Source organism: Myotis davidii, unplaced genomic scaffold, assembly GCF_000327345.1.
Source record: "Myotis davidii unplaced genomic scaffold, ASM32734v1 scaffold993, whole genome shotgun sequence".
In the NCBI taxonomy this organism is placed as follows: Eukaryota; Metazoa; Chordata; class Mammalia; order Chiroptera; family Vespertilionidae; genus Myotis; species Myotis davidii.
Window position 1 is genome coordinate 1,866,353 of NW_006285483.1, and position 15,999 is coordinate 1,882,351.

The 15,999-nt window shown below is 37.7% G+C and overlaps 1 protein-coding gene across 1 annotated transcript in view; it reads right to left on the bottom strand.

Moving 5' to 3' along the window:
- The window catches only part of PPM1E (protein phosphatase, Mg2+/Mn2+ dependent 1E), an 88,785-nt gene that overhangs the window by 23,214 nt on the left and 49,572 nt on the right, over nucleotides 1-15,999 (bottom strand). Inside the window, exon 2 of the mRNA XM_015559061.1 lies at nucleotides 1,599-1,757. Coding sequence (XP_015414547.1) covers nucleotides 1,599-1,757 — 159 coding nt within the window. The remainder of the gene's footprint in view (nucleotides 1-1,598; nucleotides 1,758-15,999) is intronic.

A 15,999-nucleotide genomic window follows, 5' to 3' on the forward strand; every position in this document is an offset into this window, starting at 1 on the left:
CTTTTTCTGCATCAATTGATATGACCATGTGGTTTTTTTCTTTCAATTTGTTTATGTGATGTTTCACGTTCATTGATTTGCGGATATTGTACCATCCTTGCATCCCTGGGATAAATCCTACTTGGTCATGATGTATGATCTTTCTGATGTACTGCTGGATCTGATTTGCTAAGATTTTGTTGAGGATTTTGGTTTTAATTTATTTTGTATTAATGATAATTTTCCCCTTTTTGTTTTTAATGTTTACATTGGGATATTTCAAATGGATTTTAGGTAGTCTGAACAGGCATTACATCTGCTAAATAAATTTGTACCAACAGATATGCAGGGTTAGGGATGATATAAACATGAAAAGAACTTTTTTTTAAAAACCTGTTTTTGGAAACAACTAAAAAAAGAGACAAAAGGCATTTCAATGACAGCAGGCCTTATTCAATACGTTCATTTCCCACTCTGCTATATGGAGAAACACAATTTGCCCTGTAGGTATTCTCCTCAGTTCGGTTCACATTGAGTGATTTGGGTTAAATAGATTAAGGGCTTGCAAACAGTCCTGAATTACAATAGAGCATGCTGAATCACAGCAGTGGCATGGAGAATACATTACTGGGTAATCCCTTGGAAAAATATACAATCAAAACGACCAGTAATATCCACCAAAAGAAAAAAATGCCTTCATTTCACTTTTGCTATCCTATGGGAGAGGGAGGATGTCAGAAAATTCTTACAAAGTAGGCATGTAGGGCAGTATTTCAGTCTTGCTACTTTAAGTATTCTTCTGTGGGGAGCGGTATAGAACATTAGAATATAAATAATTGCTGCCTGAAATGAAAAAATAATTTAAAAGAGAAAATTGTTCAAAGCAGTAGTCCACCCCCTAACAGCTGTAAATTACTCATCAGTCTTAATGTCACTGAACTGAGCTGGAGCTGAGTCAGCCATCATCCTGGCTGCAGTGAAGCAGAATTTAATCTCCCTTATCTTTTCATTACAGGGCTTTTACTTTATGCATCAGTACCAGAAGGAAGACCAATGCATTGTAGCAGGAATTCCATCCAACTTGATTCTGGAATAATTTGGTTCCAAGTGAACCAATTACTCTCAGTAAAAACAAGCAGAGGAATTACTTCCTTGCCAATTTTCTGTCAAAATGATCTAGAGAGATAAAGGAAGAACAGGAATGTTTACTGTTATATCTGCCTCAGATTCTCTGGAACCTAGCTACTCTGATTCATTAATATATGCCTTGGTCCTTATGCACCATGTTGAAAAGCAAATGCTTGAAATAGAACAAACAGAATGAAATATTTAAATTCCTTAACAATTTGTAGTAATTCCCTAATTTTTATAAAAATCAGTATTTCTTTAGAGCTTATCTAATATGTATAAGTCTAATACATTAATAAATATACCTTCTTTAATAAATAAAACCTCATAATTTGCCTGGATAAAAGAAGTAAAATGATCCATGCTTCCACTATACAATTAACCAGTGGGTAAACATAATTAAAGTTAGTACTTAGCAGACATTTTCTGTGTATCACTACACATGAGAATATTTTAATATTTTCAAACAAATAATGTAGAATGGTACTCACCCACAGTTCCTTCTGTGCCATCGGTTTCCTTTGGGATGTAATGTGCAGAAAGATCACTCTGCAGGACTTCATCTGATGTCGCTCTGGCTAAAGCAGCAGCCAAAAAGGAAGGGCAATTACTGAAAGAAAAATAAAAGGCTATTTCACTAAGAATTAGGAAACAATTCAGCATGATTAATAATTAGTTATTAATATTTTCTCAAAACAAAATTATATCAGTAAACAATACCCAACACATTTATTGAGTGCATATTATGTGCTAGGCATTCTGCCTAGGCACTGGGTGTGTAGACTGGTGAATAACATAGAAATAGCCCCTGACTTAGTGGGGGGCATAAAATCTAGTTATGGAGATGGGATAAGTAAACAAATCTATACTAATAATAGAGGAATATGCAAATTGCCCAAGACGCCATCACAGTAACATTAACGACCGAATAGCAGGCTGCAGGGGGGCGACAAGGCCAGCAGAGGGGAGCAGTAAGGGGCAACCAGGCCAGCAGGGCGGAGGGGCAGTTAGGGGTGACCAGGCTGACAGGGGAGGCAGTTGGGGGTGACCAGGCTGGCAGCGGGGGCGTTTAGGGGCGATCAGGCCAGCAGGCAGGTGAGCAGTTAGGATCCAGCGGTCCAGGATTATGAGAGGGATGTCCGACTGCTGGTTTAGGCCCAATCCCAATACCATCCACTTCCTTTGGCATGTAATGTGCAGAAAGATCACTCTGAAGGACTTGATCTGATGTGGCTCTGGCTAAAGCAACAGCCAAAAAGGAAGGGCAATTACTAAAAGAAAAAGAAGCTATTTCACTAAGAATTAGGAAACGGGGTTGGGCCTAAACCAGCAGTTGGACATTCCTCTAGGAGTCCCGGATTGTAGAGGGTGCAGGCTGGGCTGAGGGGGACCCTGCCCCCTCTCCCCCATGCACAAATTTCATGCACCAGGCCTCTAGTAGGATATAATTTAAAATTGGAACAAGTTTTATAAAGGAAACAAATGGGGTACAGTGAAAGAAATGAAAGAGAGGTAATTCCTTAGAATGGTTAGGAATGCCATGCCTTGAAGAATGAGAAAGCCTCAGTTATGTAGGGGTGGGAATTTTGGAGAGAATATTCTAGGCAGAGAAAATAACATGTGTACAAACCCTTTCTGAGAGTTTGGTATGTTTGAGGAACTGAATGAGGCCCAAAGAAGATGAAGTATAGTGCGTAAGGGGAAAAATGACAGGGAATATTGTCAGAGGAACAGGCATCTTTGAACCATGGTAAGAATTTGGATTTGCCCGGATCTGTTTGGCTTAGTGGATACAGCGTCTGCCTGCAGACTGGGGGGATCCCAGGTTTGATTCCAGTCAAGGGCATGTACGTTGGTTGTGGACACATCCCCAGTGGGGGGTGTGCAGGAGGCAGCTGATCGATGTTTCTAGCTCTCTATCCCTCTCCCTTCCTTGCTGGGGTCCAGCCCCAGCAGGTCCAGGGGTCCCCAAAGGTGCGGATGGAGTCGGCGAAGAAGGAATGCCACGGAGACAACGTTCAGTTGATCAGCAGCCTTGCCAGGATCTCTAGCCACAATCTCCAGCCAAGTTCTGTGTCCATGTTCTCTTGCTAAGTTCTCCAGCCACGTTCTCCAGGTTCTCCAGGCAGGTTCTGTAGCCATGTTCTCTCTCTAGGTTCTCCAGCCAGGTTCGGTTTAGGTTCTCCAGCCAGGTTCGGTCGCCAGGTTCTGTAGCCGGGTTCTTCAGCCAGGTTCTGTCTAGGTTCTCCAACCAAGTTCTGTAGCCAGGTTCTGTCCAGGATCTTTTGCCATGTTCTCTCCAGCGAAGTTCTTGTCTCTAGGTTCTGTGTAGGTTCTGTCTTTTGAGTTCTGTGTCTAAGTTCTCTCTCCTGTTGTCTTGTTGCATCTGTATTTATACCAGTTGATTCTAATCCTATCAATCTCTATTCCAAAGGTTAGGGCGTTTCTTATCTCCATTCCAGGGAGTAAAGATTATGTACTTAAGCATGATTGTTCGCAGTTAAAGTGATTAATTAGATGAGAGAGAAACATCGATCAGCCGCCTCCTGCACATCCCCCACCGGGGATGTGCCCGCAACCCAGGTACATGCCCTTGACCGGAATCGAACCCGGGACCTTTCAGTCCGCAGGCCGACGCTCTATCCACTGAGCCAAACCGGTTTCGGCAATAATATATATTTTTTTAAAAAGAATTTGGATTTTACTCAAAATGTACTGGGAAGTCCCTGAATATTGTGAGCAAGAGAATGCCATTAAAATATTACTTAAAATATTATTAAAATAATACTACTTAAAATATTGCTTTGCTGTGTCAAAGGAAATTGGAAGCAAGCAAAAATGAGTGAGTAACCATTGAGGAGACAGTTGTAATCCAGGCCAATGCTCTAACCACTGGCAACCGGCTAGGACGAACCCACAACCTTTTGGTGTATGGGACGCCGCTCCAACCGAGACATCAGGCTACAGCTGGATATTGAATTTAATACCATATGATCACTGGGTACCAAGACAACTCAATGGGGGAAACAAGTCTTTTCAACAAATGGTGCTGGGACAATTGGATATCCATACAAAATAATCACGTTAGACTCTTCTTATACCATATACACAACTTTAGTCAAAATGGATCACAGACCTAAATGTAAGAGCTAACACTATAAAAATCTTAAAAGAAAACATAACAGTAAAACCTCATGACCTTGAATTAGGCAACGGTTTTCCTAAATATGAAACCAAAAACACAAGCAACGAAATAAGATAATTAAATAGGACCGAAAATCAAGAAAGTGAAAAGACGCCCAGCCTGGTGTAGTTCAGCGGTTGAGCATGGGCCTATGAACCAGGGGGTCATGGTTCGATTCCTAGTCAGGGCACATGCCCAGGTTGTGGGCTGGATCCCCAGTTGGGGGTGTGCAGGAGGCAGCCGATCAGTAATTCTCATCATTATTGTTTCTATCTCTCCCTCTCCCTTCCTCTCCAAAATCAATAAAAAAAATATTTCTAAAAAAAGAAAGTGAAAAGACAATTCACAGAATGGTAGAAAATATTTGCAAATTATATCTGATGAGAGACTAGTATTTAGAACATATAAAAAACTATGTTAGCTCAATAATGAAAACACAACCCAATTTAAAAACGGACAAAGGATATTAATATTTTCCTAAAGATCTATAAATAGAAGAAAACCATAAGAAAAGATACTCAAAATCATTAGTCATTAGGAAAATGCTAATCAAAACCACAACGAGATACCACTTCACACTGAGTAGGATGACTGTAATAAAAAAAAGAGGCAACAAGTGCTGATGACCATGTAGAAAAATTCAAATTCTCATATATTTCTGGTGGGAATGTAAAATGGTGCAACAGCTTTGGCAGTTCCTTATAATGTTAAACACAATGCTACTACATGGCTCAGCAATTCCTATGAGTGGAATATACAAGTGAAAAACATACTTCCACACAAGAACTCAGACATGAATGTTCATAGCAGCATTATTCATAATAGCGAAAAAGTAAAAACAACCAAATGTCCACCAACTGCTTATGGATAAACAAAAGGCAGTAAGTATATTCATGCAATAGAATATTATTCAGCCATAAAAGGAATGAAGTATTGATACATGCTACAATGTGTATGAACCTTGAAAACATGGTACGCTACAGACACTAGTCACAAAAGATCACATATTGGATGATTCCATTTATATGAAAAGTCCAGAATAGGCAATCTATTGTAACAGAAAGTAGAGGAGAGTAGCCTAGGGCTGGGAGGTGGTGCAAACAGGGAGGAACTGCTAATGCGTAGGGGGTTTCTTTTTGGGGTGATAAAAATGTTCTGCATCTTACACTGTAGTGATGGTTAAACAATTCTGAATACACTACTAGTAAAACCACTGAACTGTACTTGTACAATTTAAGAGTGCAATTTTTACAGTATGTAAATTATATCTTTAAAAAAGTCATTGACTTTGTCAAGAACCACTGAATAAAGGCAGTGACTGAAAGGGGATATGAAGACAGGGAAAGTTTGTAGTTTTAGAATGGTGCAGAATCCGACTGCATACTAAATGATTTGACCTAGTAGAGAAAGATTGATAGCTAATGCAGGAGAGAGGGAAGGAACAAAGGAGCAAAGTTCCTGAGAAGGCAAGGAGGGATGATATCCGGTTCATATACAGAAATTTTGACCTTTGATAGGACGAGGCACATTTCCTTAATTGAAAAAGGAAAAAAATAGGGACAGATGCAAGTAGGTTTCCAATTTCTTGGTAGGAAAATAAGGGAGTTCACATCTAATGGTTTGGTTCAACAATAGCTATTGAGGCTCACAATGTTCCAGGCACTGTTCTACTCCACAGGATACATAGATGCCCAAAAAGGACAAAAAACCCTGCCTTTGGAGCTTACATTCTAGACCAGTGATGGCGAACCTTTTAAGCTCGGCGTGTCAGCATTTTGCAAAACCCCGACTTAACTCTGGTGCCGTGTCACATATAGAAATTTTTTGATATTTGCAACCATAGTAAAACAAAGATTTATATTTTTTATATTTATTTTATATATTTAAATGCCATTTAACAAAGAAAAATCAACCAAAAAAATGAGTTCGCGTGTCACCTCTGACACGCGTGTCATAGGTTCATCATCACTGTTCTAGACAATGGCTTCTCAATGAAGTATAAGGCTAGACCAGTAGTTCTCAAACTTTTGCTTGCATCAGAATCACCTGCAGGCTTGTCAAAACACAGACTGCTGGGCCCTAACCTTAGGGTTTCTGACTAAGTAGGCCTGGAGTAGGGCCTGAGAATTCTCATTTCTAATAAGTTCCCATATGATGTTCATGCTGCTGGTCTGGGGATCACACCAATGAGAGCCATTGCGTGATATCATCAACTGGATGGTGAGGGTGGAAAGCACATGGGGCAGGAGGGATGAAGAGAAAATAAATATGAAATAGTCTTATCAGAGAGTAGTAGGACTGTCAAACAGTGCCAAGAGATTATTGGAAGTTTGAGACAATTTTTTAATGAAACCAGTCTTTCTGGTTGCATGTGCTGGAACGTGTAAGTAAAAAAAAAAAAAAATTGTTCATCAAGATTTGAGGTTTTGCAAAGTGATTCTATAAAAGTAAAGAAGAGACATGGGAACTGATTATCTTTTTAAGGACATATTACAATGTTCGACCGTGTACTATTGGCTAAGAAAGAACAGGCATGAGTTGCAAATCAATGTGGTCTAAATGTAATTTTAAAACTGTAATGGGAGTACTTGAGCACATAACCTAGGACAGAATGTTGTAGTCTGAGAACAGAATGTTCTATATGATTTTGGAGCTGGTGTAATTTTTGTGATGACAAGTTTTAGGTGAGACCAAGAAAATTAGTGGTTTAGAAGCAGATAAAGTGACAGTGTTTAAGGTTTAAGTCCCTAAGGGGAAAGGGGACTAGAAATTCTCTATTTTTATCAGTATTTCTCAAATTGTAGGCTATAATCCATTAGTAAGAAAATCAATTTATGAATTGTGACCAGTATTTTTAAAAAAATAGAATAGAGTATATGAAGTAAGGCTAAGTATTCTAGATATACGTGTGTGTGTGTGTGTGTGTGTGTGTGTGTGTGTGTGTGTGTATTGAATCCTGATTTTGATGGGGGAAAAACTGAAAAAAACAACTCCAAAATAGGCAATTACTGCCTTCATAATTATGAAATAAATTGGTGGCATCTTTTGAAGTCCAAATGCTGTATAAACAATATTACCATTTCTCCTTTCATGCTAGGTTAACTGAATTCTTCCTTATGAGTCAAAATTTCCCTTCATACACCTCAACTGTCTTCAGCACTGCTTGTTTTTACCTTTCAATCACGCTTTACTTGAAGTAACTGAAGATACCCAAGTATTTTGCCCAAGGCGACTTTATACTAACAGTATTAACATTTACTTGGTCCTTCTGTTTGTTCTAAAATTTATATTTAAAACCATCTAAAAAATCTTTATTGTTATCTTGTTTCCAAGAATTAAAAAAAAAAGGATATTTGGATCTAAGTTCACTAAAGGTAAAACTTTTGAGAATACAGCAAGAACTATTAGTCTCATTAATGTGTCATCTGCAACTACATTTTTAGTCACAGTTAATGTAATTTCTTACTTTTTGTCAGACAGAATGAAAATATTTTCAGTGAAGTAGGGAGGAGGATTAGCTGACTAATAGCTAGATATAAAACATCAAGCTAGACGCTTCACCCACATCCGATATTCCTACATGTCAGAAAGCTATCAGTAGAGTAGTCTTATGGTTTTGACTCTGAAGTGAAAGTGATTATTTCTAAAAAGTCAGAATTGCAAAATGTATTTTAAAACATAGTCACATTACAGAATATTTGATACAACTCAAATAGAAGGTTATAATTAAAGCTTGTCATTTTAAAGAGAATTCCCAGGAGTGAGTAACAAGATAATAACATAGCAAACCACCCTTTCCCATCATTTCTCATTCAGTGCTTGAAAGATCCTTATACAGAAGGTTTTAAAGTTCGGTAAATATACTGCATAGCAAATATCAGAGGAGGGCCAATACTTCTGGCAAGTTGGAGGGTTGGGTACAGATGTTGTTATATTGAGAACGTTGCTGAAGTAGAGTATGATTAGAAATGTCTTTTAATTTTTCCAGTGTATGTCATTTTGGGGGACTGGCTCTTTTGAAGTCAAATTAATCTTGTCAGGCCCCTTAAATATAGTCCAAAAACAAGCCTTTGCTATTTGTTAACATAAATTATCTGAGATGCTTACCATTCCTATCTTTAAGTAATTCATGTCCTGAGAACAAAAGGAAATGTATTTCATACCAACTTGTTACTTTGTTTTAAACATCAAAGTATAGACTTTATATACTCATAGATAAAAATCCTTGTCTCATTTATGTCTAAGTCACATATAAACTATATGCATAAATAACTCTAAACAATATTGAAATATTAATAGGGGTCCATTTAGTTTTAATTTTTAGTATATAAACATTCTACTTTATTAAAGCTATTTATGTTCATAAATACATGAATTATGTATTTGAATTTCTGTATATACTGACTTTCTCAATGTTATATATTATAAAGCAAGAGTCCAGACTGTTAAAATTCACAAACTGAATTCTGTAAACAAAGCACAAGTTTTATTCTTCAGACACATGAAGTCAATCGTAACTCTTCACTTTTATTTCAAAAATAACCACAGCACAAAACATGCTTGGTAGAAGATTTGAATTTTAAAAGCACGACTGCATTCTAATGACCTTCAACAGTTCTGTACTTATCAATGTTTATATAAATTATTTTATTTTACTTTGTCAGTCTTTTCCCAAATTAGACATTTAAAAAGCCATATAGTATATCTGGGAGCAGTATTTAAGGATAAAGCAGATGTTAAATCATTGTTATGAACTGAAAGTTTAGTCCTCCTCCCTCAAATTCATATGTTGAAATTCTCATCACCACTGGAGGTGGAACCTTTGAACGATCATTAGGTCATGAGGGTTGGGCCCTTGTGAATGGGATTAGTTCCCTTACTAAAGTGCCCTCATCCTGCCCAGCAGGACTGACTCAGATGGTTGAGAATTGGCCTGTGCTCCAAAAGGTTGTGGGTTCGATTCCTGGTCAGGGCACATACCTGGGTTGTGGGTTTGATCTCTAGTATTGATGTTCCTCTTTCACATCAATGTTTCTCTCTCTTGCTCTCTCTGAGCATGAGGATTAAATAAGTAAATAAATAAATGTGCTCTTAACCTTTAAACCATGTGAGGATACAAGGTGATAGTCATCTTTGAACCACAAAGCACACACCTAAGACAGCAAATCTATTGGCATCTTGATCTTGAACATCACAGCCTCCTGAACGGTGTGAAATAAATTTCTATTATTTATAAGCCATCCAATCTATGATAATTTGTACTGCAGGTCAAACAGACTAAGACAATCATTATGGAAACTACTCAAATCCTTATAATTAGTGGATGGAGGCATTAACTATTATATTTGGGTCTTTGTTACCTATATTTTTTAATGTTTCTTCATTTAATTATTTTCTAATTACAGTTTACATAAAATATTAGTTTTAAGTGTACAACATAGCAATTAGACATTTATATACCTTACAAAGTGATCACTCAAGTCTGGTACCATCTGACACATAATAGTTATTAAAATATTACTGACTTAGATTCCCTATGTGGTATTTTACATCCCCGTGACCATTTTTATAACTGGAAATTTGTACTCTTTAATCCCTTTCACCATATTCACCTGTCACCCCAACCCCCTTCCCATCTGGCGACCATCAATTTGTTCTCTGTATCTCTAAGTTTGTTTCTGTTTTGTTTGTTCCTTTATTAGATTCCACATTTAAGAGAAATCATATGGAATTTGTCTTTCTCTGGCTGACTTATTTCACTTAACATAATACCCTCTAGGTCAGCCGTGGGCAAACTACGGCCCACAGGACGGATCCAGCCCGTTCGGCTGTTCTATCCGGCCCGCGGAGCCAAAAGAGCGAAGGGGTCTCTTGCTCTCCCCTCCGCTCCTTCACCAGCAGCAGTGTTAACATGTATTAGTTCACACAAACACTCCATCCATGCTTTTGTTCCGGCCCTCTGGTCCAGTTTAAGAACCCATTGTGGCCCTTGAGTCAAAAAGTTTGCCCACCCCTGGGCTATCCTGTATAATAAAAGCCTAATTTGCTAAGTGTCTGGTCGTCCAGTCAGCTGTTCAACCAATCAAAGCATACTATGCTAGTGAATGCTAAGGCCGCTCAACCACTCGCTATGACATGCACTGACCACCAGGGGTCAGTCAACCGGTTGACCAGGGGTAGTGCCGCTCAGTCAGAAGCTGGGCTCACGGCTGGCAAGCGCAGTGACGGTAGCAGGAGCCTCTCCCACCTCTGTGGTAGCGCTACAGTCCCTGAGGGCTCCCAGACTGTGAGAGGATGCACAAATTTTGTGCACTGGGCCTCTAGTCTGTTAACATGGCTATAGTGGAAACACTGATAGTCCCAAGTGCTGGCGCAGATGCAGAGTGCAGAGCTGTGGGTCTCTCTGCCCTGGTGGGAATGGAAAATGCTGCAGCTGCTCGGGCACATAGTTTGGCATTCGAGTGCATGAATTTTGTGCACAAGGCCTCTAGTTATACATAAAGCTGCAATGAACATGGAGCACATAATATCTTTTTGAGTTATTGTTTGGTATTTCTCTGGATAACTACCCAGAAGTGAAATTGTTGGGTCACATAGTAGTTTAATTTTCTGAGAAATCTCCAGGTGTGAGGTGATATCTCATTATGGTTTCAATTTGTATTTCTCTAATGATTAATGACACTGAACGTCTTTTCATGTACCTGTTGGCCATCTGTACATCCTCTTTGGAGAAGTGTCTATTGAGGTCCTCTGTCAATTTTTTTAATTAGATTGTTTGGCTTTATGTTAAGTTAGTTGTATGAGTTCCATGTCCTTTGGATATGAACCCCTTTTCAGGTGTGTCATTGACAAATATCTTCTCCGATTCAGTAGATTGTCTTTTTGTTTTGTTAATGTTTTCTTTTGCTGTGAAAAAACTTTTTAGTTTGATGTAGTCCCATTTGTTTATTTTTTTCTTTTGTTTTCCTTCCTAAGGAGACATTTCCAATAAATATTGCTAAGAGCAATGCCAGAGTTAACTGCCTATTTTTTTCTACTAGGAGTTTTAGTTTTAGTGCTTACATTTAAGTCTTTAATCCATTTTGAACTTATTGTTGTATATGGTTTAAAAAAGTGGTATCATTTCATTTTTTCTTGCATGCATCTGCCCAGTTTTCCCAACATAACTTATTAAAGAGACTGTCTTTACCCCATTGTATATGTATTTCTCTAATGATTAATGACACTGAACGTCTTTTCATGTACCTGTTGGCCATCTGTACATCCTCTTTGGAGAAGTGTTATTTAGGTTGTTTACCCATTTTTAAATAATTGTTTTTGCTGAGTTGTATGACTTCTTTGTGTATTGTGGTGTCATAAATTAATTGACCATATAGGTGTGGGTTTATTTCTGGGCTTCCTATTCTGTTCCACTGACCTATGTATGTGTTTGTATGTGTTTTCATGCCAGTACTATGCTCTTTTAATTAGTATAGCCTTAAAATATAGCTTGATTTCAGGTAGCATTATACCTCCAACTTTGTTCTTCTTTCTCAATATTGCTTTGGCTGTTACCTAAAGATATTAAAGACTATTGCTTTAAAGACTATACACTGATAGCCTAGCCAGCTTGGCTCAGTGGATAGAGGTCAGCCTGCGGACTGAAGGGTCGCGGGTTTGATTCTGGTCAAGGGCATATGCCTGGGTTGTGGGCTCAATCCCCAGTAAGGGTGCGTGCAGGAGGCAGCTGATCAATGATTCTCTCTCATCATTGATGTTTCTATCTCTCTCTCCCTCTCCCTCTCCCTTCCTCTCTGAAATCAATAAAAATATATTTAAAAATAGATTTATTTTTTAAAAAAGACTTTACATAAATATATCTCAGTTACTCAGAAATCACTTTAGCTCATAATTTAAACATTGTGATTTCTCTATGTTGCTATACGGATTTTTTTTTAACAATGAGTAATTAAGAATTACTACTGACTTTGAAGCCTGGACATACATAGTTGCACACTGAGGGAGGCCTAAAATTTCTGACAACTTACTTGTTATTCAACTAACTTGTTGGAGACAGGAGGTTATAGCAGAAATATAAGGAGTTAGAAAGCCACGTTCTAATTCTAGCTGTGTAACCTTATAAAAGATGCTTAAATGCTGGATTTCAGTTTCTGCAACTGGAAAATTAAGAAACTGTAATAAAATAACTCAAGTCTCAGGTCTAAAAATTAAAATTTTAATTCTATAATTTTATTTCAAATAACATTTTTAATTTCAAAGGTAGGACAAAGGCAGTTTAAAAGTATAAATTAAGACACTCCTGATCCAAACAATGTTTTCACACAGGCCAGCAGAATGGAAATAAACTAACTCTATATATTCCTTTTGTAGACAATATGGGATACTCTATAGACTAGGTGTATTCTTAAAAGTTGGATGTATATTTATTTTGATAAATGTAATCAATCTTTGCAGCAAATCCACTAGTTAGAAAAAAATCCTTCAGATTTTGTGTAACTTTTTTTCTTGAGACACGCTTATTAAGGTTCATATAAAATAATAGTTAGCAACTGGTTATGAAACTTTATATTTATTTCAAATAAGAGAGTACTATTTCCTGCCTCTTTATAAATATTTATTTACGAGAGCTTATTATTCTATTTTCATTCTATAGGCTGATATAATCCAATCTACATTTTCTTTTTAAATTTATTTTTAGTTATGATTTTTCATTAGAGAAAAGAAAAGGTGTCAGATTGTAACTGAATATGAAAGCTGGCTCTCTTTCAGCACTACTAGTATATATTGCTATCTTGATTTATAAAGCAGAAACCACAATAGATTATTCTAGCATAAAAACACATTTAATTTGCATCTTTTTCAAGTATAAAGAGTGGCTAAGTTCTGTTAGATGAATAGAACAGTATTTTATTTGGATCTTTTTCTAAGTTGACTTGTTGGTACCTTCCACATGCATTTTAAGACAATACACATTTCAAGACTGCATACTGAATTCTTGTTATAAACCAAGCCAGGAAGCATTTTCATCACAATGCCAAACCTACACAAATCACTAAAGACATTATTAGATAAATTAGAGGTTTGAAAGTACATCCTTCCTGACACTGGCAACGTAGGCGTTGGCACAGCACCCACAGCTGTGTTTCGGCAGCCTTGGCATAACATTGCTAAGGTAATAAAAATTCTTGAAGGTGGGAAGCTCCCATCAATTAACTTTGAGAAAGATTCATCTGGAGCAGCTTCATCATAGCCCACATATTATGATGCTATCTACTCATTATGCCCTTGCTGGGGGAACAGCACTTAAATGTTGAATTTCTGATCACCTCCCCCCAAGTTAACCTAGAATGACACATTAACCTAAAAATAAAGAAGGCAAATTATCCACCTGACTTGGTATTATTTTTCTTAGTGGACTAAATGAAGTTAAATTCAGCACTGAGTTTTTTTCCTCTTTAGGCTATTTTCTTTCTTTCCACAGCAACCTCTAGGAATGCCACCTGGGTACCCATACTTCACAGATTCTCTCAGCTTCTTTCAATTTACCAAATGACTAGTTCCTGCAGTTCTGAGTTTGAGATCCTCACAACAGAAAGCTCATTCCCTACTGCTACTATTAATGTAATTTTCACAACCACTTGTTCACATTGACCAGGCTGACATTCAAGCAAAGCCAACAGTATCCTAAGTTTTCTGTGAATAGCAATCTAAATGTTAAGCATTTACCAAAGATCAAACTACCGGTAGTGCCACAAGTCCACAAAAAATGAGAGCTTAGCAGTAATTATCTTTCTTGTCATCCTCCTCCATGACCAAAAGGAATAGCAAGTTTACTGAAACTTCTCAGCATCACATTGCTAAACCCCACAGTCTATTCTCAGGTCCCACTAACTTGGGAGCATCTGACTACTGATATTCCCTCCACTTTGAGACACTTTTCTTTAGGATTCCAGAACACCATGCCTTCTGTTACTCACAGGCTTCTGTCTTCTCAGTCTTCCTCTGATGGTTCTTCCTCTTCTTCCTGCACTTGTAACTCCTCTCACTATGTTGCAACTCTTTTACTTTTTTCATAGCCTTTATCAATTTCTTGTACACTACATGAAATTACTTTGTTTATTGTTTATTTTATGTCTCCATTCTTCCTCTCTCTAGACTGCAAAGGTTTTCTGTGTGCTTTTGGTCATTGAGACTTAATGACCAGATCAGTGCCTAGCACACTTATCAATAAATATTTACTGAATGAATAAACTTCTGATTTATATGTGCTTAAAGCATTCCCCAACTCCTTATAATGAATGTTTCTTAAGAGTAGAAAATCAATATATTTACAAAAGAGTATTCTACGTAACATATATTGAATTTGTATCCATGCTATAAAACTTGGGTAGTATCAGTAAATGGGTGATAACCACTGGCAAACAGGAATTAAGGTCATATTTACATTTTTGTTGCCAACTCAAATAACTGGTGTATGCTGAAGTCTCATTTATATTAGAGACTTTAGTCCTTCTCAATAAAAGATAATGTATTTAAATTTCAAAAGTATTCATGGCTTAAAAATTTTTTTTAATCCATGTCCACCCAAGGACATGATTTTTTGAGAGAGAGAGAGAGAGAGAGAGAGAGAGCAAGAGAGAGAAACAGAGAAACAGAGAAACTTCTATTGGTTGCCTTCTATACATGCCCCAACCAGAAATTGAGCCTGCAACCTTTTGGTGTATTATGGGGCTGACACTCCAACCAATGGAGCCACCTGGCCAGGGCTGTATGGTTTTTTAAATAGGAACTCTACTTCAATCAATATTTTGAAATTACTGACGAGTCTTAAGAAATTAGGGAGTTTACTAAAATGATACACAGTTATTCTTTGAAAGACAACTAGAAATAGAACCCTATTTAATGGTTCTAGAAATCCATGTTACTATTTCTGGATATTAACTTAAGTCCTAACCTGTTCCATATTCATTCTGAATACAATACTGATGACAATTATATGTGGGATCCCTAGGCCTGGCTGGCAATCAGGACTGATCTGTGGGGCAACCAGTGGGATGACGGGAGGACGGGGGGGCTCCACTGGCACCCACCTTGGCTGGCCTGAGGCCTGCGCACAGCTCTTGCATTGAGCATCTGCCCCTGGTGGTCAGTGTGCGTCATAACGACTGGTCGTTGGTTCGATTTGCATATTAGGCTTTTTTTATATAGGATCTTGTTTTCAGGGAGAATGATAAGAGTAGCTACCATTTGCCGAAACCGGTGTGGCTCAGTGGATAGAGCACCGGCCCCGGACTGAAAGGTCCCAGGTTCGATTCTGGTTGAGGGCATGTACCTGGGTTGCGGGCACTTCCCCAGTGGGGGATGTGCAGGAGGCAGCTGATCGATGTTTCTCTCTCATCGATGTTTCTGATGCTCTATCTCCCTTCCTCTCTGTAAAAAATCAATAAAATATATTAAAAAAATATTTTTAAAAAAAAGAGTAGCTACCATTTTTTGAATTTTCACGACATGCCAGCTAATGTACTAAAAATTTCACATCTTTTGTCTCTCTTAATTCTCATAATAACGATATGAAATAGAATGTATCTGAAATTCCTAGCTGAAGAACCTAACGATTAGATAAGTTAATAGTAGAGCCACATTTAAAACCCAGATTTATAAGTCCAGAAAGCTATATAGTAAACCTCTAACAGTATATATATGAGCAT